At 40.7% G+C, this 25,070-nt stretch overlaps 2 protein-coding genes across 4 annotated transcripts in view; both read left to right on the forward strand.

The window, feature by feature from the left end:
* Positions 1–25,070, forward strand: part of LOC117595221 (nuclear GTPase SLIP-GC-like) — a 772,829-nt gene that overhangs the window by 677,815 nt on the left and 69,944 nt on the right. The gene's annotated exons all lie outside the window — the stretch shown is intronic.
* nuggc.1 (nuclear GTPase, germinal center associated, tandem duplicate 1) overlaps positions 1–25,070 on the forward strand; it is a 54,041-nt gene that overhangs the window by 8,989 nt on the left and 19,982 nt on the right. For 2 of the 3 annotated variants that reach the window (XM_034294999.1, XM_034295000.1), the window contains exons 5-9: positions 23–112; positions 13,256–13,349; positions 13,464–13,680; positions 19,545–19,775; positions 20,060–20,260. In XM_034294999.1, the coding sequence (XP_034150890.1) occupies positions 23–112; positions 13,256–13,349; positions 13,464–13,680; positions 19,545–19,775; positions 20,060–20,260 (833 nt within the window). Of the gene's footprint in view, positions 1–22; positions 117–13,255; positions 13,350–13,463; positions 13,681–19,544; positions 19,776–20,059; positions 20,261–25,070 lie in introns of those variants that run through there. The other variant, XM_029123391.2, reaches the window with a different exon arrangement.

Raw genomic sequence — 25,070 nt, forward strand, 5'->3', positions numbered from 1 at the left:
AAATGCTTCCAATTGTTTCCAGAGAAAAGGAAACATGAGGTAGCCAATGCAAACATGCCAAGAAAGAAGCAGAAGAGTAGGGATGCATCCATCAATCTACCTCCAATGTTTGGTAGGTAAGAGTTTTTTATATTGACCTCAATGAATGAAATTTTGAGAAAAAATATTTAAATAAAATAAACCATCTGCCAGATACAATACATGGCCAAAGGTATGTGGACACCCCCACTAATCATTGAGTTCAGGTGTTTCAGCCGCACCCATTGATCACAGGTGCATAAAATCCAATGCATGGCCATGAAATAGTTAAGTGACTTTAAATGTCAAAATGTAATAGGATGCCAAAAGTCAATTTGTGAAATTTCTGCCCTACTACATCTGCTCCGGTCAACTGTAAGGGCTATAATTGTGAAGTGGAATCTTCAAGGTGCAACAGCCCAGCAACAGAGGTAGACCACGCAAACACACAGAGCGGGGCTGGCGAGTGCTGACACGTAAAAATTGCTTATCATCTGTTGCATCACTCACCACAGAGTTCCAAGCTGCCTCTGAGGCAACATCAGCACAAGGACTGTGTGTCAGGCGCTTCATTAATTGGGTTTCCATGGCCAAGCAACTGTATGCAAGCCTCACATCAACATGCGCAATGCCAAGCATTTGCTGGAGTGCTGTAAAGCATACTGCCATTGGATACTGGAGCATGCTTCATCTTCTGCCAGTCTGATGGTCAAATCTGGGTTTGGCAGATCCCCGGAGAATGCCTACCGGAATGCATAGTGCCTAATATACGTTTGGTGGAGGAGGGACAATGATATGGGGCTGTGTTTGGCCTCTTAGTTCGAGTGAAGAGTCATCTTAATGCTACAGGATACAAAGATTATTTTGACATTTGGGTGCTTCCAACTTCGTGGGAACCATTTGGGGAAGGCTCTTTCCTGTTCCAACATGACTGTGCCCCTGTGCAAAAACCAGGGTCCATAAAGACATGGTTCAACAAGGTTTGTCGAGTCCTGACCTCAACACCATTGAACACATTTGGGATGAATTGAAACTGTGATTTCGAGCCAGGCCTTCCCATCCAACATCAGCGCCTAACCTTAGTGCTCTTTTGGCTTAATGGGCACAAATTCCCACAGAAACATTCCAGGGGGGAGAGCAACTGCATATTAATGTTTGTGGTTTTTAAATGGAATGTCCAACAAGCTCAAATACGTGTGATGGTTGTGTGTCCACATACTATACTTTGTTCAACAGAGTGAACATTTAAAGACACACAAAGGAACAACCTTGCAAGATTTTAAATCTTTTGACATACAACTCCGGAAAAAATGAAGAGACCACTGCATCTTCTTCTTTCCTTTCCAAAAAAGTAACAGAAGTGATCAATTTGCAGTGGTCTCTTAATTTTAACCCTTCAGTTCCTCACTCAAAACCTTCTTTTTTGATGTTTTTGGAAAGGAAAGAAAAAGGTGCAGTGGTGTCTTCTTTTTTTCTGGTGCTGTATGTGAATGTGCCAATCACCTTTTACTTGTGGCAGATTCACAATTGTGCATTCCTGTAATTTCTGGTCAGAATGTTGATGTACTGTGATCTGCAGCATATTGAAGCATCAATGATAAACCCAACTGTAGGAGCCTAATTTGCTTATGTTCAGTGACAATTATTGAATATTAGGTGTTGCATTTCAGTATTTGAATATTTGTGTTTGATTGTAAACTTACTTTATTTGTGTGTTCGTTTTAGATACATAATTCTCTATATTTACATTGAAATATGTTAAAATTGTGCACAGGCCCTTTAAGAATTTTAAGAGATGCGGTGGTTCATCCTTTAGGAAATAGAGTGGAGTCGCACAGTTTTCTTCGCATCCGTGATATTAAGGATTTTTGATTATATTTGTTTATTTTCTTTTACTGGTTTTATTTAATAACGAGTCTGGATTAAAGGAAGATTTTACTTGAAGAAAAATGTGTTTGTGAATTGTTTTCTATTGGACACGGAATGAGTTTATTGAAAAGCTTGCGATGCGCATTCACCAACCATATGTACAGTGGACATAAAATGTCTAAACAGCCACATCCCCAGTTACAAGAAGGTGTGCACACTTATGCAACCAGGTTTTTTATTTTAATTTTCTCCCCCTCAAAGATTTCAGTTTGTTTTTCCATTGAATTGTTCACGTTATGGGTCACATTAAAGGTGGAAAAAGTTCTGACATGATTTATCTTTGTCTCATTCTTTTACATCACAAGAACCTGGCATTTTAACAGGGATGTATAGACTTTTATATCCACTGTAGGATGAGCCATAGCAAACATGCTCTCATACACCCTTTACAGCTTATCTGCCAAGAATCAATATTGATTGGTAGAGAAGGCGATTAGTTCCTGGTGCAAGTAGAATTGATCATTTGGGTTGTGTTGAGGGAAGTTCCACCTCTCTAAACACTAGAACCGCCAAATGCCTACGCCAAGTGGTGTTTGAGAGTGTAATTAAAATAAAACTGCAATTTCGAAGGTACTTTGTATTGGCATCCAAATGGAAACCAGGCGCTAATCACCCCTCACTGAATGACGTCAATGGATGAATGCGCGATACTCCCAGATGAATGATCAGAGCCTTGGTTGAATGAACATACAAAGGAAATACAAGATTTCCATTACAATCAAAAAACTTATTTAGGCTATTATTGAAACATAATACAAACAATATACAGTACAGGCCAAAAGATTGGACACACCTTCTCATTCAATGCGTTTCCTTTATTTTCATGACTATTTACATTGTATATTCTCACTGAAGGCATCAAAACTATGAAGGAACACACGTGGAATTATGTACTTTACAAAAAAGTGTGAAATAACTGAAAACATGTCTTATATTCTAGTTTCTTCAAAGTAGCCACCCGTTATTCTGATTACTGCTTTGCACACATGGCATTCTGTTGATGAGCTTCAATAGGTAGTCACCTGAAATGGTTTTCCAACAGTCTTGAAGGAGTTCCCAGAGATGCTTAGCACTTGTTGGCCTTTTTGCCTTCACTCTGCGGTCCAGTTCACCCCAAACCATCTCGATTGGGTTCAGGTCCGGTGACTGTGGAGGCCAGGTCATCTGGCGCAGCACTCCATCACTCTCCTTCTTGGTCAAATAGACCTAACACAGCCTGGAGGTGTGTTTGGGGTCATTGTCCTGTTGAAAAATAAATGATGGTCCAACTAAACGCATACCGGATGGGGTGGCATGTCACTGCAGGATGCTGTGGTAGCTATGCTGGTTCAATTTTGAATAAATCCCCAACAGTGTCACCAACAAAACACCATCACACCTCCTCCTCCATGCTTCACGGTGGGAACCAGGCATGTAGAATCCATCCATTCACCTTTTCTGCGTTGCACAAAGACACGGCTGGAACCAAAGATCTCAAATTTGGACTCATCAGACCAAAGCACAGATTTCCACTGGTCTAATGTCCATTCCTTGTGTGAATCTCTTCTGCTTTTTGCCTCTCCTTAAGCAGTGGTTTCCTAGCAGCTACTTGATCATGAAGGTCTGAGTCACGCAGTCTCCTTTTAACAGTTGTTCTAGAGATGTGTCTGCTGCTAGAACTCTGTGTGGCATTCAGCTGGTCTCTAATCTGAGCTGCAGTTAACCCGCGGTTTCTGAGGTTGGTGACACGAATTAACTTATCCTCAGCAGCAGAGGTGACTCTTGGTCTTCCTTTCCTGGGTGGTCCTCATGTGAGCTAGTTTCATTGTAGTGCTTGATGGTTTTTGCGACTGCACTTGGGGACACATTCAAAGTTATTGCAAATTTCCGGACTGACTGGCCTTCATTTGTTAAAGTAATGATGGCCACTCGTTTCTCTTTTCTTGGCTGATTGGTTCTTGCCATAATATGAATTCTAACAGTTGTCCAATAGGGCTGTCGGCTGTGTATCAACCAGACTTCTACACAACACAACTGATGGTCTCAACTGATGGAAAAAATTCCACTAATTAACCCTGACAAGGCACTCCTGTGAAGTGAAAACCATTTCAGGTGACTACATCATGAAGCGCATTGAGAGAACACCAAGGGTTTGCAGCTCTATCAAAAAAGCAAAGGGTGGCTACTTTGAGGAATCTAAAATATAAGACATGTTTTCAGTTATTTCACACTTTTTTGTTAAGTACATAATTCCATATGTGTTCATTCATAGTTTTGATGCCTTCAGTGAGAATCTACAATGTAAATAGTCATGAAAATAAAGAAAACACATGAGAAGGTGTGTCCAAACTTTTGGCCTGTACTGTAGGATACTATCACAAGTTACCGTTTTTCAGTAGGAAATTCAGCTTATTGTGTAGGCTATTTCCTCAAATGTAAATCTACAAATGTATAATGCTGAATAATTATTCACAAAACGAAATACCAAGGATTTTTTGTCCCAGTCACCAATTACCCATTCAAAAAAGGTATTACACCTTATTGATTTTATATTAGGAGAGAAAGAGGAACTAAATCGAACACACATCCTGTCATTTCTTTCAGAATTTTCTCTGCTTATTTTACTGAAGATTAATATTGCACAAATGTATTAGGCTGAATAAATATTCACTAAATGAAATACCAACGATATTCTTTACCACTGGAGTTAAAATTAACTTGATAGCCCCACTACAACCCCCAGGTGAGACCTGCAAAGACGGGCCATTCACATAGCCTATTCATTTTGAACCTTGTCTTTTTTTAATAACTCCTCTCGGTTTTTTGATTACTTATTCATGTCACCTACAGTGGATATAAAAAGTCTACACACCACTGTTAATAGACTCCTACCCAAAAAGACTGAGTGCTGTAATAAAATCAAAAGGTACTTCAACAAATGTGCACACTTAGGCAACCAGGATATTGTGAGTTTTTTATTTTCCCCCTCAAAGATTTAAGTTTGTTTTTCAATAACATTTTTCACGTTCTAGGTCACATTAAAGGTGGAAAAGTTCTGACATTTATTTATTTTTATCTCATTCTACATCACAAGAACCTGGCATTTTAACAGGGGTGTGTAGACTTTTTATATCCACTGTATAGACAAATTTTATATATGCCAGTATTCTAAGGCAGGGGTTCTTAAACTGTTTCACTTGCAACCCCCAAAACAAATGTTTAAAACATTGCAATCCATGCACACACATGCGCACACAACATAAGACCTCAAACTACACAACACAAATGTAGACACATTCAGTATATCATATTAAAATAACTCATAAAATAATCCTTATTAACTATTAGCCAGTATATGAATTACCTTTTCTCAGGTCTCTCAGGTATTGTTTATTAATTGACAAGTGAAGTCTAAGCAACTTACTCATTTAATGGGATGGGTGGGCCTTTTTGTAGTACAACAGCTGCATCCTGGGTTTGAGTGCCGAAATGGCAACTTGGAGATCATCCTCCACATTAAGACATGATGCGTATTTGTTTTAAATACATTTCATTGTGGAAAATGTTGCCTCAAGTTGGTTGGTTGATTCCAAAAGGAATCAGTACATCCATTGTTGCTTTGGTTTGGATAGTCATGGGTTTTTCTCTGTAACTGAAATCCAGATTACTGCAAGTGTCACTATGGCAAACATTTCCTTTAAGGTCCAATCACTGGACAGCTCCATCAGTGCGTCCTCCAGGTCAGATGACAGGTAATCCTCAGTTGCCCGTGAACAGTCATCATATGCAGTCATATCGTTGTGGATTTATCTCATTTGGGAAGTACTTCATCAAGGGAAGTGCATAAGTCCAGAAGGGTTTTTGAACCCCTAACCCTTCGATATGTGAAGTGATAATTTCCGTCATGTTATTGAAATCCATTTCATTGCCCTACACAAATTCCTCCAGCTTAGGAAACATTATGATATTGCTGCCTTTAGTTCGCACAGCTCATCCAACCTTTTTGTGAATGCATCGATTTTATCAGATAAACAACCATAGGCCTATATTTGTACTTTTGCCTTGGATTGAGTATTTAAGTACATTAGGTTTATCAAAAATACGCAAGATTTACCATCCACTTGGAGTTGGTACCCAGCTAATTTAGGAAAATGCGCACCTCATCACGCTGCTCAAACTGGTGGATGAGAACTTTCCCACGTAAAAGCCACATGATAGCAGTATGGACCAGCAGGGCTTCATGTTCCGTGCCCATCTCTTGACCGAGGGGTGCAAACAGCCTGGTGTTCCTAGGATGTGATTTAATGGAGTTTACTATTTTAATAGTACATAGCTCTGCCTACTTTCGGCTGAAAAAACTTGTGGATTTATCAACATGAAAGGGATGCTTGGTCTGCAAATGTCTTTTCAGTTTCACTGACTTTCGTGTGCAAGAACCTCTGAGCAAAGAACTTATTTGAGGATGATGCACATCGTTAGCCCCATTAGAACCCCCGGGAGAGACCTGCAAAGACATGCCGTTCACATAGACTATTCGTTTTGGAACTTGTCTTTTTCTAATTACTCTTCTCAGTTTTTGCCGGACCGCGTAAGCTGACTGACTGACTGACTACCCCTTGTCAAATAGTGTAGTGGTTAGAGAAGCGGACCTGCACACAATAGGGCCCACATTAGGATTTCATCACTGTCAAAATACATAATGTATTAGGATTTGTTCGGGATATGTTTTTTTTTGCTGGCTACAACCTTCAGTAGCCTAAAATAGCCTAAAAACCGGTTGGGCAATAAAAGAGTAGGGGTTTCCACGAATTTCTCTCATAATTTAACTTGATTAAAAAGTCAGTTATCGTCACGTTTATTGATAGTTATTGTATCAATGTCAATCACAAATTAAAGAAAAAGGTACGTTGTTGTGCCATGAATTGCAATAGCGTTGGCAGTGTAAAGTTCTGTCTCGCTAGCAATTGCTCAATTATTATGACGATTCCAAACAATACGTTAGTAAATACTAGTAAGCATATTACTGGCTAATAAGCTGTTAAAACGACCAGTGGCAAAAGGCATACAGTTCTATTTGTGGTGGAGGTAAACTTAATAAGAAACGTTTATCACTTCAACACAATGCTTAATGGTGTCTAGTGACTGGCTAATTGTAGGGGACAACAGGGTGATTTGAGCCTGTGGGGAAGTGGAGCCACCCCTTTTTTCTAGGAAAGCATAGACAAAAATGGCTATGTGACCTCACATTTTTTGAAGTCCATCCATCCATCATCTTCTGCTTATCCGGGGCCGGGTCGCTGGGGCAGCGGTCTAAGCAGGGATGCCCAGACTTCCCTCTCCCCAGACACTTCCTCCAGTCCCTCCATAGTCCCTCCAGCGTGTCCTAGGTCTTCCCCGGGTCTCCTCCCGGTGGGACGGGACCGGAACACCTTCCCAGGAAGGCGTTCCGGAGGCATCCAAAACAGATGCCCAAGCCACCTCAGCTGACCCCTCTCGATGTGGAGGAGCAGCGGCTCTACTCTGAGCTCCTCCCGTGTGACCAAGCTTCTCACCCTATCTCTAAGGGATCGCCCAGCCACCCTGCGGAGAAAGTTCATTTCGGCCGCCTGTATCCGGGATCTTTTGACCCAAAGCTCATGACCATAGGTGAGAGTAGGAACGTAGATTGACCTCTGAGCCCTCATCCTCTGCTTCCTCAATGGAAGACGTGACGGCAGGATTGAGGAGATCCTCGAAGTACTTCCACCGCCCGATGACATCCCCAGTTGAGGTCAACAGCTGCCCACCTCTACTGTAAACAGCATTGGTAGGGCACTGTTTCCCTCTCCTGAGGCGCCGGATGGTTTGCCAGAATCTCTTCGAGGCCAGCCGATAGTCCTTCTCCATGGCCTCACCGAACTCCTCCCAGGCCAGAGTTTTTGCCTCCACAACCACCCGGGCTGCAGTCCGATTGGCCTGTCGGTACCCGTCAGCTGCCTCAGGAGTCCCACAAGCCAACCAGGCCTGATAGGACTCCTTCTTCAGCTTGACAGCATCCCTTACTTCCGGTGTCCACCACCAGGTTCGGGGATTGCCGCCTCGACCTTACAACCTTACGGCCACAGCTTCGAGCGGCCACTTCGACAATGGCGGTGGAAAACATGGTCCACTCGGACTCAATATCTCCAGCCTCCCTCGGGATCCAGTCGAAACTCTGCCGGAGGTGGGAGATAAAGATCTCTCAGACAGGAGACTCGGCCAGACGTTCCCAGCAGACCCTTACAGTACACTTGGGCCTGCCAAGTCTGTCCAGCTTCCTCCCCCGCCATCGGATCCAACTCACCACCAGGTGGTGATCAGTTGACAGCTCCGCCCCTCTCTTCACCCGAGTGTCCAAGACATACGGCCGCAGGTCAGATGAAACGACAACAAAGTCGATCATCGACCTGCGGCCTAGGGTGTCTTGGTGCCACGTGCACTGATGGACACCCTTATGCTTGAACATGGTGCACGTTATGGACAAACTGTGACTAGCACAGAAGTCCAATAACTGAACACCGCTCGGGTTCAGATCAGGGGGGCCGTTCCTCCCAATCACGCCCCTCCAGGTGTCACTGTCGTTGCCCATGTGGGCGTTGAAGTCCCCAAGTAGAACGATAGAGTCCCCAGTCGGAGCACTTTCCAGCACCCCTCCCAGAGACTCCAAGAAGGTCGGGTACTCTGCACTGCCGTTCGGCCCGTAGGCACAAACAACAGTGAGAGACCTATCCCCGACCCGTAGGCGCAGGGAAACGACCCTCTCGTTCACCGGGGTAAACTCCAACACATGGCGGCAGAGCTGGGGAGCTATAAGCAAACCCACACCAGCCCGCCGCCTCTCACCATGGGCAACTCCAGAGTGGTGAAGAGTCCATCCTCTCTCAAGGAGTGTGGTTCCAGTGCCCAAGCCGTGCGTAGAGGTGATCCCGACTACCTCTAGTCGGAACCTCTCAACCTCACGCACAATCTCAGGCTCCTTCCCCGCCAGAGAGGTGACGTTCCACGTCCCTAGAGCTAGTTTCCGTGTCCAGGGATCGGGTTGTCTAGGCCTGCCGCCAGATCCTCTCCGCACCGGCCCCATGTTGCTCGTTCGGGCTAAGCCCGGCCGGGCCCCATGGGGAAAGGCCCAGGCGCTCGCGAACGAGCCCCATCCCCGGGCCTGGCTCCAGGGTGGGGCCCCGGCTGCACCATACCGGGCGACGTCACAGAACACTAAATGTTTTTCATCATTAAGGGGGTTTTGAACCGCTCTTAGTCTGACCCGTCGCCTAGGACCTGTTTGCCTTGGGAGACCCTACCAGGGGCATATCGCCCCAGACAACATAGCTCCTAGGGTCACTCGGGTACTCAAACCCCTCCACCACGTTAAGGTGGCAGTTCAAGAAGGGGGAAAGATTACAAAAACAAAGCCGCCATTGATTTGTAGAAAGAAACTCAGTGCATGTTTATATACAGATCTCTGTACAGAAAGTATAACAACAGTTAAAAATATACTAGTATGTTATTTACACTGACCACTATATGGGAATAAGATAAAGCTTAGTCTATATACCATGTAGTCAAGTCTTTGAAAGAAGAATAAGGCAAATAAAATCAAAGTAAAATCAAATTTTTTGAAGTCATCCACCTTATTCTCCCTGTGATGGAAAGAGGTACATGGAATGAGTGGTAAGCACATTTAAGTTCAAAAAACATTTTTTTGCCATTCCAAGTGATTTTGTTTATGTTCAAGGAGTCCTGATTCTTGTGTCTGAACAATTACAGACAAGTTTGAAAAAATCTGTTAGTGCTTTAGGAAGTTACAACGTGAGGCTATGCTGTTAACAAGAGACCACTTTTGACTATTACTTTAGCTCTAAACTGCTGGATTATACAAGTTAAAAAATGGTGTTGACAGGGTAATTTGAGCCAACAGGGTTGAGTCCTGATTGCTCATCAGCAGTACCAGCCCCAGAGGAGCCACCTGCTACTTTGCCTGAACCATGAATCCTGAACACTTGTCCATAAGTAATGCTACTGGTTCTCCTACCAATTTGGTATGTGTGTCCCCAGGAAATATACTTCCCTTCCCTAAAGCCAGAGCAACTAAACCTAGAATGAAAAAGAAAAAAAATATCTTGACCAACACACAAGAAAAGCTAGAGCTGGAGAAAATGCACAATGACAGAGAAAATAAAAAGACTGAAAAAAAAGAAGAATGCCCTGAAAGCCAGAATAAAACAATTGTCTACAATGGCTCAGAATAAAGTGACATGAACATTTCGCTTAACACCACTGATGATGACAGTTCAGAATGCACCACATAAGCATTATGACACCACTGACTATGACAGTTCAGAATGCATCACATAAACATTACGACACCACTGTCTATGAGTTCAGAATGCACCAAATAAACATTACGACACCACTGACTATGACAGTTCAGAATGTACCACATAAACATTACAACCCACTGACGATGACAGTTCAGAATGCACCACATAAACAGTACGACACAACTGACTATGACAGTTCAGAAGATGACCTGAGGGACAATGATGGGGACAAGAGTCTGTCCTTGTGAACTTTGTGGGTAAAAACAAATGCTATCATTACATTGGATTGGTGGAGAAGGTCGAGGGTGCTGACATCAGTTTCTGAGGCACCGTTGTGGGAGTTCTGTGATTGGGAAGCCCACCTGCCCAAGAAACTACCTAAACCGCAAAAATACAGTGGAACAGCCAGTAGGTAGCAGAAGTCCATACCCCCCTGCAGAATTGACAAGTGGTATGTTGAGTAGTAGCCTGGTTCTGTAAGGAGAATTGCAGTCGATTTTGTTCTTCATTTTGAACTTGATTTTGTTCAAAACATTTTGAAAGGCCTTGGTTTAGAAAATTGGCCTTTTGGAAGTCATTTGGTATTCAATATTTCTTGCTTTGATACAGCATTAGTCTATGAGGTGAAAATGTTCTGTTTTATTTCAACATAATCAATGTCACAATTTACCCCAGTGTGGCTCAACTTATCTTCTTCTTATGCACAATTTACCCCTTATCAGGGGCAAGTTGAGCCAAGAGACCACTTTTGTTTGTAGAGTCATTTTGAAAACTGTTTATTTTAGATTATATGGCTCAATTCACCCTGCTCTCCCCTATAGCACCGTGGCGTAGTGGTTAAAAACACTGACTAGCACCGTGGCGTAGTGGTTAAAAACACTGACTAGCACCGTGGCGTAGTGGTTAAAAACACTGACTAGCACCGTGGCATTGTGGTTAAAAACACTGACTAGCACCGTGGCGTAGTGGTTAAAAACACTGACTAGCACCGTGGCGTAGTGGTTAAAAACACTGACTAGCACCGTGGCGTAGTGGTTAAAAACACTGACTAGCACCGTGGCGTAGTGGTTAAAAACACTGACTAGCACCGTGGCGTAGTGGTTAAAAACACTGACTAGCACCGTGGCGTAGTGGATAAAAACACTGACTAGCACCGTGGCGTTGTGGTTAAAAACACTTGCATGTGGGAGAGGTCGGTTTGAATTCACCCTGCTCTCTCCTATAGTACTGTGGCGTAGTAGTTAAAAAACTCTCGCATTAGGGAGACGTCGGTTTGAATCTAGTGAGGGCAACAATCATTTTCACTTTTAATTGCGGACCGGCTGAGAATTAAGTTTGTCTGGCTCCTTTTCTGGTTCGATAACTTATTCATGTCACCTGTAGACAATTCATGTCACTTATAGACTTTGAACGCGCCTCAAATTCTGTGAGTCTGTGAGTGTGGACATTGGGATTGGACCATCGTATTTGCATTTAGAACATAAAGAGGTCAGCTATGCGTATCAAAGGTCGAATGGAGCGTATTTCATGTATAACATCGCAAGGTCTGCTTTGCGCATAGATCTAATGGAATGACTTAACTGTGACAGCAGCTTACTGGGTCAGCAATTTATCGTGTACAAGTCGAATTAGATAATATCCAGAGATGTAAATCTTCACCAGCTTGCTGTCTACATGTCCAGTTATTTAAAATAAATACTTTAATAAAAATAAATCAGCCATCAACTGCTGCGTCATTTGTAAATACGTAAATACCATGGGAATCATTCATTTGTGAACACAATCAACTCTCTCACCTTGTACACATCAGCAATGCATGAACAGCACCAGACAGAGAGAGAGAACCTCAATTCTGAGATATTCTTAGTCATGTCGTCAACCTTTCACAACATGAAAATTATAAAAATAGAAAAAATACAGCGTTATGACGGGTAGCATCTCAAAACCTGGACCTGCCGCTCTAGATCCGGGAGCACTACCCACTACTCCAAACAGAGTTGGATAATTGATATAGAAGAGTAATGGTGTTACCAATGTCACTATACTAGGCACACCCACTGAAACTGTGTACATTCGTTAAATGTATTGTAAGGGAAATACACGTTCCTATCTTGTTATATCACTTCTCTTTGCTTCTTTGAAACTGTATCTAAACAGCTAGCTACTAAACTGTCATTTCCAATTTACCTTGAATAACAGGCTGTGTGTCAAATAAGCGTCTTGTACCTACCCTTTGTGTCATTGTTTTACTGGTTGTGTTTTGCGCTATTGGGGGGAGTATATTTATGGGGTGTGTGTAATTGTATGTGTGGGTATGTTTTCCACTTTTGGTGGGACTATTTTTATTGGGGCGGTGTAATTATATTAGTGGTTGTGTTTTACACTTTTGGGAGCATTATTTTTATTGGGTTGGGTGTAATTGTATTAGTGGTTGTGTTTTGTGCTATTGGGGATATTATTTTTATTGGAAGGGTGTAATTGTATTAGTGGTTGTGTTTTGTGCTATTGGGGATAGTATTTTTATTCTGGGTGTGTAATTGTAGTAGTGGTTGTATTTTGTGCTATTGGGGGGAGTAATTTTAGTGGGTGTGTGTTATTGTATTTCTGGTTGTGTTTTGTGCTATTGTTGGGGGTGTTTTTTTATTGGGGGTGTGTAATTATATTAGTGGTTGTGTTTTTGCACTTCCGGGGCACCGTAGATTAGTATGCTAATGACACCAAATGGCATTCGGCTTTGGCGGTTCTAGTGTTAATGTTATGGTCTACTATATTGCTAATGGTGGCCATCTTGGATTGCAAATAATGCAGACAAATAAAGGGTAAACCTTGCAAAGTTACTTATGTCTGGATTAAAATATTTAACCAGACATAAATATGTATGTGAGTGTGCGTATTACCTCACACTTGGCAGCAGGACACATATGCAGGCCTGTTGTTTAAAGGCAAAATATTAATATACAACAAATTGATATCTGTTGGTGATCTTCTTCCAGTCAGTGAACAAAAGGCAGAGGTGAGGAAGATAATGCAAAGAGTCAGAGGCAAGCTGGATGGAATGCCTTCTACAAAACTTACCAACTTCCTCAGGTAGACCTATTTTATTTTAAAATGTAGACAGACAACATGGCATATGAATAGATTCATATAATGTAGGCCATTTCTTAAATTGCTTAAATTGTGTTTGTTGTTCACTTATAACAGAAGTAAAATTGATGTGTTGGATGAAGACCGAAAAGAGATGGTGGGTGTTTTTGGGAAGACTGGAGCTGGTAAGAGCTCCTTAATAAACGCCATCTTGGGTAAGACGAAACTGCTTCCTTCTGGAAACCAAGGGGCATGTACCTCAGTGATGATTCAGGTGGAGGCCAATATGATTAATGAGAAATACATCGCGGAGATTGAATTCATTACAGTGCAGGTAATAGTATATGTTCCTTCTGTTTATGTCCTATAACACAATGTTTTGGTATGTGGTGTCATGGGGAATAGTTCAATTAGTAATAGACTTTGAAACATTTGGGAACCTACTGCAAACCAAAGTCTGAATCAATGTCTGCCACTAGTCTAATTTACCCATTTCATTATAAGGAGCAAATTGCACAGTAGAAATAGCAACAATACAATGTCAACTATAAACATAGTTTTTTTCTTGCTTACTTTTAAAATATTTAATAGAATATCAAACAGTTTGCTCTACCTATAGATTAAAAAAACTGTGACCACAAATATATAGGCTTAAATTAGTTATAAAAGTTAGATATGAACATTAAATTTAGAATGGAACAACCATTTCAGTTACAGGTGAAATAAGTCCAAGTAAAACATTTATAGTTTAGGGAAATTTATTTTATTTGTAGATGAGTTGCACGCAATTAATACATTTTTATTTGTTTGATTGTGTGCAACTCAACTTATCATGAAAATTACATAATAACAAGCAATTATAGAAATTAACCTGCAACACAGCCTGCTGGGAAAAATGTATAGGATTGCCGTAGTTTTATTTAACAATAGTGCATAGTAATGGACACAACTAGTTCAGCCAGGGAATCTGAGCGTCATTGGCTCAGCATTGCATCGGCTGACATCAAAATCGAATCTCTAGATTCCTTATCTAATATGGTGGTCTATTCAAGTCAGTCAGGGTACTCATTCTGTCTGCTTTTCTGCAAGTCGTCTTGCATGTGGTTGCTACCACCCCAGCCTCCACCTGTTCGTTCTGTTTCCTTCTGCAGGGCGATTAGTACTGTGTACCTTGCTCATTGCCATCGGTATTGCTATTATAATATTGCAGTGTTAATGTTAATAGTAGTGTTTTGTGCACCATCATGTGATATCAGTGTGTTACACCAAAGGAACCAAACTTAACACCATGGTGTCTTTTGTGAATGTTTCTCTAATAATGGTTAAACAAAGAACGTGGAGTTTCCTGCCTGAATTGTGTGTTGTTGATAAGGAACAAGGAGCCTAGCTAGTGTGAGCTGTACTTATACTGTAATTAGGACGAATGAACCTTTACCCCATTTGACCAAATCACTTCCATTACAATAATGCTATACAGTATACAACAGTGTTCTTCACAAATGTTCCGATGGGGTTGCAGTACAAATAGAAATGAAGGACCAGAAACAGACAAGGACACCATTCATGAATGACACTGATACAATAACTATCAATATATATGACAATAACTCAATAACGTCAAGTGAAAAGAGGAGAGAATCGTGTAGCCAGCGAAGTGTTTGTCTATCCTGCACAAATCCTAATTCTGAAAAAAAATGACATGATAGTAAGTAACCATGAAATTATGATATATGTCTTGAAATTATGACAAAGCCTATAATATTAGGAAAAATATTATAAAATTATATTATTACAAATATAAAATATAATAATCATATTCATCTTATAAAATATTTTGATGAAAAAAGCCATTTGGAAAAAAAATATTAAAGTATAAAGTATTATTAAATATTATTCTGTTTTGAAAAGTGGCATTATAAAAAATATTTCATAATGTGCCCCTTAAATAATATATTTATAAATGTATTTATTTAATTTTGACTCATTTGGTCCTCCATATTTAACACAGAGTGACATCCATACATTTGAACTATACTTACAATAAATATTAATATGAGCATCGTTCACACAATAAAGAAAATGTAAACAATAATTTGTGTTTCTCAAATCTTTCTTTGGAATGTATGTACACTCGTACAAATCTGGTGAACATTTCCATTACAGAGATTGTTTAGAACTGAACTAATATACACTGCATGCACAATTATTAGGCAAGTGAGTATTCTGATCGTATCATTATTTCTATGCACATTTTCCAACTCTAAACCATATACAGTGGTTATAAAAAGTCTACACACCCCTGTTAAAATGCCAGGTCGTTGGGATGTAAAAGAATGAGACAAAGATACATTATGTCAGAGCATTTTCCACTTTTAGTGTGACCTATAATGTGAACAATTCAATTGAAAAACACTGAAATCTTTCAGGGGGAAAAATTTAAAATAAAAACCTTAAAATAACCTGGTTGCATAAGTGTGCACACCCTCATATAACTGGGGTGTTACTGTGTTCAGAATTAACATTACATTTTCTTAGTTGCATCTCAGAGCAAAAGCCATGGTCCACAGAGAGCTTCCAAAGCATCAGAGGGATCTCATTGTTGAAAGATATCAGTCAGGAGAAGGGTACAAATAATTTCCAAATCATTAAATATACCGTGGAACACAGTGAAGAACGTCATGATCAAGTGGAGAAAATATTGCACAACAGAGACATTACCAAGAACTGGACGTCCTTCCAAAATGTATGAAAAGACGAGAAGAAAACTGGTCAGCGAGGCTTCCAAGAGGCCTACAGCAACATTAAAGGAACTGCAGGAATTTCTGGAAAGTAATGGCTGTGAGCTACATGTGACAACAATCTCCTGTATTCTTCATATGAATGGGGTAGGGTGGCAAGACAGAAGCCTTTTCTTACAAAGAAAAGAAACATCCAAACCCGGCTGAAGTTTTCAAAAACAAACATCAAGTCCACCAAAAGCACGTGGGAAAATACGTATGGTCTGATGAAACCAAGGTGGAACTTCTTGGCCATAATTCCAAAAGGTATGTTTGGCGCAAACACAACACTGCATATTACCCAAAGAACACCATACCCACAGTGAAGCATGGTGGTGGCAGCATCATGCTTTGGGGTTGTTTTTCTTCAGCTGGAACCGGGGCCTTAGTCAGGGTGGAGGGAATTATGAACAGTTCCAAATACCAGGCAATTTTGGCACAAAACCTTCAGGTATCCGTTAGAAAGCTGAAGATGAAGTTCACCTTTCAGCACGACAGCGACTAAAAGCATACATCCAAATCCACAAAAGCATGGTTTCTGACAGATTTGGAGCGCTTTTGCAAAGAAGAATGGGCAAATATTGCCCATACGTCAAGATGTGCCATGCTAATAAATTCCTACCAAAAATACTGAGTGCTGTAATAAAATCAAAAGGTGCTTCAACAAAGTATTAGTTTAAGTGTGTGCACACTTAGGCAATCAGGTTATTGTATTGAGTTTTTTATTTTGTATTTTTTCCCTTCAAAGATTTCAGTTTGTTTTTCAATTTAATTGTTCACGTTATAGGTCACATTAAAGGTGGAAAAAGTTCTGATATGATTTATCTTTGTCTCATTCTTTTACATCACAAGAACCTGGCATTTTAACAGTGGTGTGTTGACTTTTTATATCCACTGTAAACTTGAATGCTCATTGGATTGAATCATTTTCAGGTGATACGTATTTTTGTAGTGAGGGAGGGTGTGGTGGAAGTGAATTACACCTTATATCAAGGTGTGCATAATTATTAGGCAGCTTCAAGACCTCAGACAAAATGGGCCAAAAAAAAGATTTAACTGACACTGAAAAGTATATATTTTTTAAAATGCCTTTCAGATGGATGTAACACTCTTGAAATACCTAAACCATTGATGCATGGCCACCAGACAATCAAAAGTTTTGTGGCGAATAGTCAACTGGGGCGCAAAAAATGCATGGAGAACACAACACGCAAATTAACTGCAAAAAAGCTACCAGGAACCCATTATCCTCCAGCGCCATCATATTCCAGAACTGCAAACTACCTGGAGTGTCCAGATGTACAAGGTGTCAAGTGCCCAGACACATGGCCAAGGTGAAGAAGGCTGAAAGAAGACCACCACTGAATAAGATTCACAAATTGAAGTGTATGGATTGGGCAAAGAAATACCTGAAGACAGATTTTTCAAAGGTTTTATGGACAGACGAAATGAGAGGGACTCTTGATGGACCAGATGGTTGGGCCCATGGCTGGATCACTAATGGAAATGGCACCACTTCGAGTCAGGCACCAGCAAGGTGGAGGAGGGATACTTGTATGGGCTGCTCTCATTGAGTATGAGGTAGTTGGACCTTTTCGGGTTGAAGATGGACTGAAACTGAACTCCCATACCTACTGCCAGTTTCTGGAAGGTAAATTCTTCAGTGGTACAGGAAGAAGTCCTCAGCATTCAACAATGCCATGATCTTTATGAAAGACAATTCTCCATCACATGCACCCAAATACTCCACTGTTGGCTAGCAAGCAACGGCCTCAAAGATGCCCAAATAATGACCTAGCCCCCTTCCTCACCTGACTTAAATGCTATTGAGAATTTGTGGGCCGTTCTCAAACAAGGTTTACAGTTAGGGAAGACAATACACCTCTTTGAACAGCATTTGGGAGGCTGTGGTTGCTGCTTCAGCGAAAGTTGATCGTGAACAGATCAAGATACTGACAAACTTCATGGATGGAAGGCTGATGGCAGTTATTGAAAAGAAGGGTGGCTATATTGGTCACACAATTTTTTTTAATAGACTAATTGCCATTTAGTGTTACTTATTTGTTACACTTTCTTTAAAAATTGTGAAAAAACAAGTGAGTTGGGAGAAACTATTTTTGTAATTTAGTTGCCTAATAATTCTGCACACCAATTGTTGTCTACTATTTCTGCACACTTAAATATTCTCCTGACAAAGATCAAAACTAACTTTTTGTTTAACATTCAGGTTTGAGGTTCAATTATATTTTGGATTGACATAAAGCATTGGGATTGTTCAACAATAAAATACATCTTGAGAAAAACTATGTCTGCCATCCATTCTGTCACGTATTAACATCACGCCGAATTTGAATATGTCGCTAGACACCATAAAGCATTGTGTTAAACTGACTAATGTTTATTATTAAGTTTACCTCCACCACAAATAGCATCTATGAACTGTATGATTTGCCTAATAATTGTGCACGCAGTGTCCATAGAAAGGCTGGTATTTTACTATGGATCTGGATGCAGGTTTGCTCAGAGCATAGATATTCATGCTCTCTTAAGTCATTCTTTCTAGGGCCAGCGCCCCTATCCATTGACCAGATCCCTTACCACCCCCAATAAAATAAGATGAAGGCTAATTTCCCTGAATAATAATGATTATTCTTATTGTTGTTATTATTGTTATCATCAAAAATCATCAAAAAGTACATAATTGAATGATAAACAACAGATTTATTAGTTGCCCAGGAAAACAAACAACAGACAATCAGAAATGACAAACAATAATCATTCTTTAGAATGTTTCCAACGGAAAACAAGCTGGGTTAAAGCAGAAGGATCACCTTTCTAAGGAAATAAGTTAAAAACCCTTGAAAGGTAGTGATTGACCAGCGCCTGGTTGTATTGCAGTCATGTCAACAAAGCCATTTGTACTGAATAGTGTTTTAATGTGCGTCTTGATGCTGGACACTACGTTGCTTTCAGGGGAAGTCCGACAGCGGAATATCCCTCTTTTAAATGTGGAAGTACTGAGATAACAAGGCATTCCTGGTGTATCCCTCAGAGAAATAAACGCTTTTAATGTTGCAGACCACTCTTTTTTGCCAGTAGTTGAAACGTAACACTCAATTTGTTGTGAATCTTCTGTGTAAACTCGCCTTAAAACAAATGCCCCCCAAGGGCACCTCAACGCCCCCTTTCCAAAATATTGCTTCCAGCGCACCCCGTCATCCTCTGAATGCCCCCTGGGGAGCTGTACCGACCCCGTTCAGAAACACTGTCTTAACATCTCTGTGACCCAAATGCATCTGCAGTTAAAGGGGCAGTTCACTAAAAAGTGAAAATAAAAGTATAGTTAACTGAAAAAGTGCAAGTTAATGAGAGCCTTTGCTACATTATATGTTATGCATTTGTCATGCTTTAACATTTCTAGGATTGGAAAGATGAGCTATGGTCAATCTTACGAGTCAAATCTGGTGAGGAGGAAGAGGATGAAGACAAGGAAATTGATGTCGAGGATGGTGACGATGATGATCATGATAAGATAAAAGCTTTGTATGGAAAAGAGGGACATGGAAAAAATGTAGAGGAACTAATGGATAAGAAGCTCTTCGAAATTCCTGAATTTTATTCATCATGCAAAAAAAAAATTTTTTGTGACACAGTAAGTTACTTTTTGCAAACTTCACAGGCTTTAAACATACAAATATTTTAACAGCAATATTTTTACAACATTTTCTGACACCACTGCTTTTTACCAACATTTACCAGCCTTTTAAATATTTTTCAACATTTAATTAAAGTTTGCTACTTTTATTTAAATCTTTGATGCCTTTTAATGTATATTTTCAATATTAAGAAACTTGTTTAGGAAGTTGTTCCATATTTTGTCTTTGTTCATTTTTAAAGTGTTCATACATGTAATGTGATGCCTTGTTACAATTGCAGGCTGAAGAACTGTCTAAAAAGATAGCTTGCTACGTACTGAGTGACTCAAACAGTGATACATTTGAAAGAATGTACTGGCCGCTTGTGAAATGTTTAACAGTCAAGGTGCCAAACTGTAAAGACCTACTGGAGCATGTTGTGTTGGTGGATCTTCCAGGAAATGGAGACTGCAACAAGAGCAGAGATACGATGTGGAAGTCGGTAATTATTTATAATTATTTTCATGATGATCCAATGTACTGTTTAACATTGTATTCATCCCATATTTGATTTGGTTGATGTTTGATCCACTTTATAGGTACACATGGGTTTAATTATCTGGCAACAGCTTTGGTGGAAATTGCAGTCAGGCTTAGCCATCAAAGTTTTTGTCTATCCTGAACAAATCCTAATACCCATCAGAACTGTTTTATTTTAGGGTTCCTATAATGCAGCTATTGAAGGTTGTAGACAGCAAAAGTTTTTGTGTGTCCTGAACAAATCCTAAGGCATAATGTGTTTAGACTGTGACAGGAGTCGAAACATGGGACATGTTGTTCTATAGTCCGCGTCTCTAACCACTACACTATTTAACAGGGTAGTCAGTCAGTCAGTCAGTCAGTGAGTAAGAGACATTCGCTCATATAGGCCGGCTCCACTTATGTGGTCCGGCAGAAGCTGGGACATAGGAAACTTGTAATGCTAAAAAAACTATTTAGGTCAAATGGCAACAGGTCAGTAACATGATTGGGTATTAAAAGATCATTCCAGAGAGGATGGGCCTGTCAGAAGTGAGGATGAGGAAAGGTTCACCACTCGGTGAAAGATGGGCAAATTTTGCCACAATCCAAGAATAACGTATCACAACATAAAATTGCAAAGAGTTTGGGGATATCATCATCTACGGTACAGTGTCATTACAAGATTCAGCAAGTCTGGAATAATCCCTGTACGCAAGGGAAAATGGCAAAAACCAATATTGGATGGCCGTTAAAAACAGACACGTAGTATTGGACATCACTGCAGGGCTCAGGAACACTTCCGAAAATCATTGTCTGTGAACATAGTACATCACAGCAACAACAAATGCAAGCTAAAACTCTACCATGCAAAGAAGAAACTGATAGAATTTTAAAGTTACGTACAATGATTAAATAATAGAAAACCCACACAATTCAAGGGAGAAAATACATTCAGTATTTATTGGAATAATTCAGCAAAGTTGTCCTATTCAATGGAAGTTCCAAAGTATCTCACTGTAAAGCTGGTTATATGCTGATATATATATATATTAAAGGGTGTCAACCTAGCACTGATCCTGTTTCCAAGATGATAACCCCAATGCCAGATGGTCAATGTAAACATTCCACATTTCTGAGGTTTTGGCTGATAGCAACCTACAGATAGGCTAAACACAAATGTTTCTGTTGTTCCCATTATCGTGGCATTTGACTTTCAATGAAACATATATTCATATTATTCTACAAAACTGAGGCAAATTGGAAAACTGTCCTGTGGTCTGACTAATGAAAATGTGAGATTATTTTTGTGAATCATGGACGTCATATCCTCCGGGCTAAAGAGGAGAAGAACCATCCGACTTGTTATCAGTGCACAGTTCAAAAGCCAACATCCGGGATGGTATGGGGGTACTTTAGTGCTCATGGCATGGGTGACTTGCACATCTGTGAAGGCACCATGAATGCTGAACAATATATACAGGTGTTGGAGCAACTTATGCTGTCACCAGAGACATCTTTTTCAGGGAATGCCCTACTTATTTCAGCAAGACAATTCCAAAGCCAGTGGTGGGACGTCAGGGCCAGCAAGGCCTCCTCTGCGAATTTCGAGTGAATTCCCTCTTCTGTCGAAGTGAACAGGACCATGTTGTTGATTGTCATATTAATAACCAATCAGATTTTGAGTTGTTGGGTGTATTTTTTGACACACCGGAGCCTTCTAGCTGGCCTTGCCTTACGTCAGCCTTTTTCATGTTGCTTATACGAGTGGCAGTTAGCTAACTGAAGAAAACTAGCTGACACCTGACCTGGCATTGTCTCCAGTTGTTGGAAACATTCGGTTTATAGCTATAGTGCTTTAGATTTGTTGTATAAATATTTACTTTTGGCAGAATGGCAGATGGAGAAGAAATTGATTTGGTGGTGAATTTACTTATAAAAATAAATTTTTTTTTAAAAAGAAAGGAGGATGGAATTTGTGGATTTTTAAGTATTTTTACTATCAGGGTCGGCGCCATGAGTGTTTTGGTATTCAGTTGTATTTAGGACTGAAACACAGCAGGAGGAGATCAATAAACTGACAAACTTAATCCTGTCACCGGGCCTGTTAATATCTGTATATTATTGCTTGCTTTAGATCGTTGCTGCCGGTGTGACGCATGTTCTGTTTCAGTGGCCTAGTTGGCTGTACCTTTGAGTGTGTGTGGTAGCCTCCCTGTGTGTTTAGGTGCAGCAGCTTGGCTGGAATCTATGGGGAAGCGTGAATCTTGTTTGTGTTGTTCCTCCTGGCATTTTTGCTTGCTTTGTCGTATGAGTAAATGTGACTGGTTGTTGTGAGTTTGTTCTTGTGTATTTGGTGAGGACATTGATTTGGGTAATGCCATGGCTGTGTGTGATGCAGCATCCTGTCATACTGCGTTATACTGGTGCATTCATGATGGTTTCAGTCACTGTGTATTCATGTTGTGTCTATTTGTGTATTGTAAGTCTCATAGGTGTTGAGCCTAGTGTTAAATGTGTTTATTCCACTCGATAAATGTTATTGTCACAGTGAATATGGGGTGGATATGTTGAATGTCAATAGCCTATTGCCCTATAGCGTTTTATGGTGACGTTCTTAGAATGCGGTTTAATTACAGGAAAATAGTGCTGAAGGCCTAAGTGTAAAATGCATGGCCTGCCACTGGCCAAACCACATTCTGCATGGCTCCATAGTAATATAGTCTGTGTGCTAAACTAGCCGACCTGCAGTCCAGACTTGTACTCTATTGAAAACATTTGGTGCATTATGAGATTAAAAATATCACCCAAGACACCCGAACGGTTGAGCAGCTGCAATCCTAAATCAAGCTAGAATGGGACAACATTCCACTTTCTAAACTACAGCAATTGGTCCCCGTTAGTTCCCAAAAGCTTAGTGTTGTTACAAAAGGTGATGCAACACAGTGGTAAAGATGCCCCTGCCCCTGTTTTGAAACATGTTGCTGGCATCAACTACGCTACACCACTACGCTAGGAATGCTTAAACATCCATTCACTCACTCAGTCAGAGACATTCACTTTTCTTGGGCGTCTCCATTTACTCGGTCAAACAAAAGAACACTCCAGTAACGGCATAACAAAAAAAGCTAGCCTAGTAACCCTGTTTCCCACAATCTAGCAAATATCGATAACAACTATAGCCTGTGCATTATCCCTTTCTCTTAATTAATCCGCCCAAGTCCATTTTTGACTGCATACTGTCATTAAAAATAGGCCAATTGGTCAGGAAACCTACCCATCTGGCAACACCGTGCAACACAACTGTCCGGGCTGAAAGGAATACTCAGGAGAAAGAGGTTGGGGTTCAAGCGCAAAGGGCCGCAGGCTTTATTACAGAGGTTACCAAAGGAACAGGCTGAAATCAAGGCCAGGAGGCAGGCAGGTAGTCATACACAGGAAACCGATTGATCGAGCAAAGGCACCGGCAATCAGGCTTAAAACAGAGTCCATATTAAGTGGGCAGAAACAGGTCGATACACAAGGTTTTTCAATGAAGAAGAGATAATCTAGCAGACTTAGTATAGTCATCCAGAAACAACTAATACCACACAAAGGAAAACACAAACTGAACTCAACTACAGGTGCTGGTCATAAAATTAGAATATCATCTAAAAGTTGATTTATTTCAGTAATTCCATTCAAAAGGTGAAACTTGTATAATGTATACATTCATTCCACACAACTGATATATTTCAAGTGTTTATTTCTTTTAATTGTGATTATTATAACTGACAACTAATGAAAATCCCAAATTCAGTATCTCAGAAAATTAGAATATTACTTAATTTTTTTTAGAAATGTTGGCCAACTGAAAAGTATGAACATGAAACGTATGAGCATGTACAGCATTCAATACTTAGTTGGGGCTCCTTTTGCCTGAAGTACTGCAGCAATTCGGCGTGGCATGGAGTTGATCAGTCTGTGGCACTGCTCAGGTGTTATGAGAGCCCAGGTTGCTCTGATAGTGGCCTTCAGCTCTTCTGCATTGTTGGGTCTGACGTATCGCATCTTCCTCTTCACAAGACCCCATAGATTTTCTATAGGGTTAAGGTAAGGTGAGTTTGCTGGCCAATTAAGAACAGGGATACCATGGTCCTTAAACCAGGTACTGGTAGCTTTGGCAATGTGTGCAGGTGCCAAGTCCTGTTGGAAAATGAAATCTGCTTCTCCATAAAGTTGGTAAGCAGCAGGAAGCATGAAGTGCTCTAAAACTTCCTAGTATACGGCTGTGTTGACTTTGGACCTCAGAAAACATAGTGGACAAACACCAGCAGAAGACATGGCACCCCAAACCATCACTGACTGTGGAAACTTTACAATGGACTTCAAGAAACGTGGATTATGTGCCTCTCCTCTCTTCCTCCAGACTCTGGGACCTTGATTTCCAAAGGAAATGCAAAATTGACTTTCATCAGAGAACATAACTTTGGACCGCTCAGCAGCAGTCCAGTCCTTTTTGTCTTTAGCCCAGGCGAGACGCTTCTGACGCTGTGTCTTGTTCACGAGTGGCTTGACACAAGGAATGCGACAGCTGAACCCCATATCTTGCAAACGTCTGTGCGTGGTGGTGCTTGAAGCACTGACTCCAGCTGCACTCCACTCTTTGTGAATCTCCCCCAAATTTTTGAATGGGTTTTGTTTCACAATCCTCTCCAGGGTGTGGTTATCCCTATTGCCTGTACACTTTTTTCTACCACATTTTTCCTTCCACTCGCCTCTCTTTTAATGTGCTTGGACAAAGAGCTCTGTGA

The sequence above is a fragment of the Esox lucius genome, chromosome 11 (assembly GCF_011004845.1).
Source record: "Esox lucius isolate fEsoLuc1 chromosome 11, fEsoLuc1.pri, whole genome shotgun sequence".
In the NCBI taxonomy this organism is placed as follows: Eukaryota; Metazoa; Chordata; class Actinopteri; order Esociformes; family Esocidae; genus Esox; species Esox lucius.